Raw genomic sequence first — 2499 nt, forward strand, 5'->3', positions numbered from 1 at the left:
TGGGGACAGGGCAGGGCCAGCCCTACGCCTCAGATGTGCTGGGATGGAGGTGGGAAAGGACAAAGGAGAGTTTGGGTGCCCTGCTGAGGTGAATAAAGGGCACCTGGCCGTGCCCAGAGCAGCAGGAATTTGTCCAAACCCCGTGGAATGTGCGTGTCTGGATAATTAACTAATTAACCGTGCAGCTTTAATGAGGAAAAGCCATCAGGAATCAGAATCAAAAGCAGGTTTTGGAAGCACGTGGCACTCCTTGGAACAGCTGCCACCTTGAGCTGTCCTCCTGGAGCAAATGGGTGGCCTGGAGGAGCAGGAGGTKCTGGATTGAGTGAATTATATTAAAAATTGTGTCCTCTGGGGCTTCAGAAAATGTTTTGCTCTCTGTGGGTGTGTAAATAGTGAACACRGATGTGAGACTGGCAGCTGTCAATGAAATATTTATCAAACACAGCTTAATCCTGGGGATTACAGATGTCCTGGATGGGCCACAAAAAATTCTAAAAGAATCCTTTCTGCTGGGAATTGTTCAGGATACCCTCCTGGATAAATTTCTCCTGGTATGCAGGGATTTATTGGTGTTGTGGGGTAGGATTCCTAGGATCTGGTTTGTTTTCTATGGGATGGYTGTGAGGAATTGGGTATTTTTATTTCTCCTGTACGTGGGAATTGAAACACCTTGAAAAAGCTGCCACCTTGAGCAAATGGGATGGCCTGGAGGAGCAGGAGTGAATTGTATAAAAATTTGTGTGCTCTTGGCCTTCAGAAAATGTTTTGCTCTCCGTGGGTGTGTAAATACCCACTGAGCTGTGTCTGTGAGAGCCCTTTGAACATCTCCAGGCTGCTCATGTCCCTGGAAGCTGCAGCTCAGGGATGGGCAGGAATTCCCTGCTTCMCCCAGGGGATAACTCAGGATTCTTTGTGCCAGGCTGGGGCTGTGGTGCTGGGAGCAGTCACTGGCACAAGGGGCAGCTGGATGGGGATGGACACCCAGCTCTGAGTGCTCTTGGGCTCTTGGGATGGGAAATCCCAGGAGTGAAAAATGGGCAGGAGGAAATTGTGCCTTTTAAACTCTRTCCTCAGGACAYCMCTGMTGCYTGGGGTTGGAAATTTCAGRAATTRAAACCATGCAGGTGGAAATTGAGTCTTTTAAACTCTATCCTCAGGACACCACTGCTGCTTGGGGTTGGAAATTCCAGGAGGTAAAACCATTCAGGAGGAAACTTGAAACTCAAAATTTGCCTTTTAAACCCTGTCCTCAGGGCACCACTGCTGCTTGGGGTGGGAAATTTCAGTAGTTACAGCCATAGAGGAGGAAATCGTACCCTGTGAAGGCTCTCCTCAGGACACCACTGCTGCCTGCCTTTGGAGAGCCCCAAAATCTCCTTTTCTGCCCCAGGCAGGACTCAGGCATAGCCTGGACAGGCTCCGTGTGGTCATAGATGGGGCAGCTCAGCCCGAGCTGGGGCTGGAGGAGGAGGAGGAGGCTCCATGTGAAGAATCCCCTCTTTTGTCCAGCGGGGTGACCCCAAATAAAGACCCTGTGCCCTGCACTGAGCTCCTGCGCCTCGTCCCCGAGGGCCCAGCCGAGGTAAGGACAGAGGTGACACCACCCCCTGGGAGAGGTGACAAATCACCCCCTAAGGCATCCCAACCCCAAAGCTCAGCAGCCATGGGGCACCTCCTGGAAGTTCACCCACAGCTCTGATGCTGCTGAGGGGGGTGAATCCTTGAGGAATTCATGGATTGGGCTTTTCCTTGCTGGTCCCAAGGGTCCCTGTTTGGAAGGAAAGCTCTCCCCAGGGTGGTCCTGCCCATGGGTGTGCTCAGCCTTTGTCTCCTCCATGGGAAGTGCCTTTGCAGATTTGTGCCACGCAGATCAACAAACGTGTCCCGATTCCTGCCCAGCAAGGAGCTGCCAGGGGAGGATTTGGATTGGTTTCATGGTTTGCTGTCACTGTCACTCAGTGGATTCAGTGCAGGTGCCATCCCTGCAGACTGAGGCTCTCTGGCTCAAGAAGAAGCCCGAGCAGGCAGGGACAGAGTGGGCAGTGCCACTCGCCGGCCAGCAGGCAATTGGTGTCACCCCCCGTGGGGACAGTGTGCCAGCACTGCTGGCCAGGAGGGGATCTGGGACAGTTATCTGTGCCACTGGCTGCTGCCCTGCTCCTGGCACGGTCAGACAGTCCTTGAGGGAGGGACAAAATAGTGCTGGGTTGATCCTCTGCTGTGCCCATGGGGATACCCTGCTCTGACCCCTCCCTTGTCCCTCACAAATGGTGCCCCAGCAGCTCCTGGTGACACTGTTCCCTCTCTTGTCCCCCCAGGTGATGGCCCACCAGCTCCTGGTGACACTGACCCCTCTCTTGTCCCCCCAGGTGATGGCCCAGCAGCTCCTGGTGACACTGTCCCCTCTCTTGTCCCCCCAGGTGATGGCCCAGCTCCTGGTGACACTGTCCCCTCTCTTGTCCCCCCAGGTGATGGCCCAGCTCCTGGTGACACTGT

At 54.3% G+C, this 2499-nt stretch overlaps 1 protein-coding gene across 1 annotated transcript in view; it reads left to right on the plus strand.

Moving 5' to 3' along the window:
- The window catches only part of TMEM268 (transmembrane protein 268), an 11600-nt gene that overhangs the window by 7327 nt on the left and 1774 nt on the right, over nucleotides 1–2499 (plus strand). Inside the window, 1 exon segment of the mRNA XM_057381919.1 lies at nucleotides 1394–1585. Coding sequence (XP_057237902.1) covers nucleotides 1394–1585 — 192 coding nt within the window.

This window comes from Malurus melanocephalus, unplaced genomic scaffold (genome assembly GCF_030028575.1).
Source record: "Malurus melanocephalus ecotype Western Australia unplaced genomic scaffold, MMel_1.1 scaffold_541, whole genome shotgun sequence".
NCBI classification, from domain to species: domain Eukaryota; kingdom Metazoa; phylum Chordata; class Aves; order Passeriformes; family Maluridae; genus Malurus; species Malurus melanocephalus.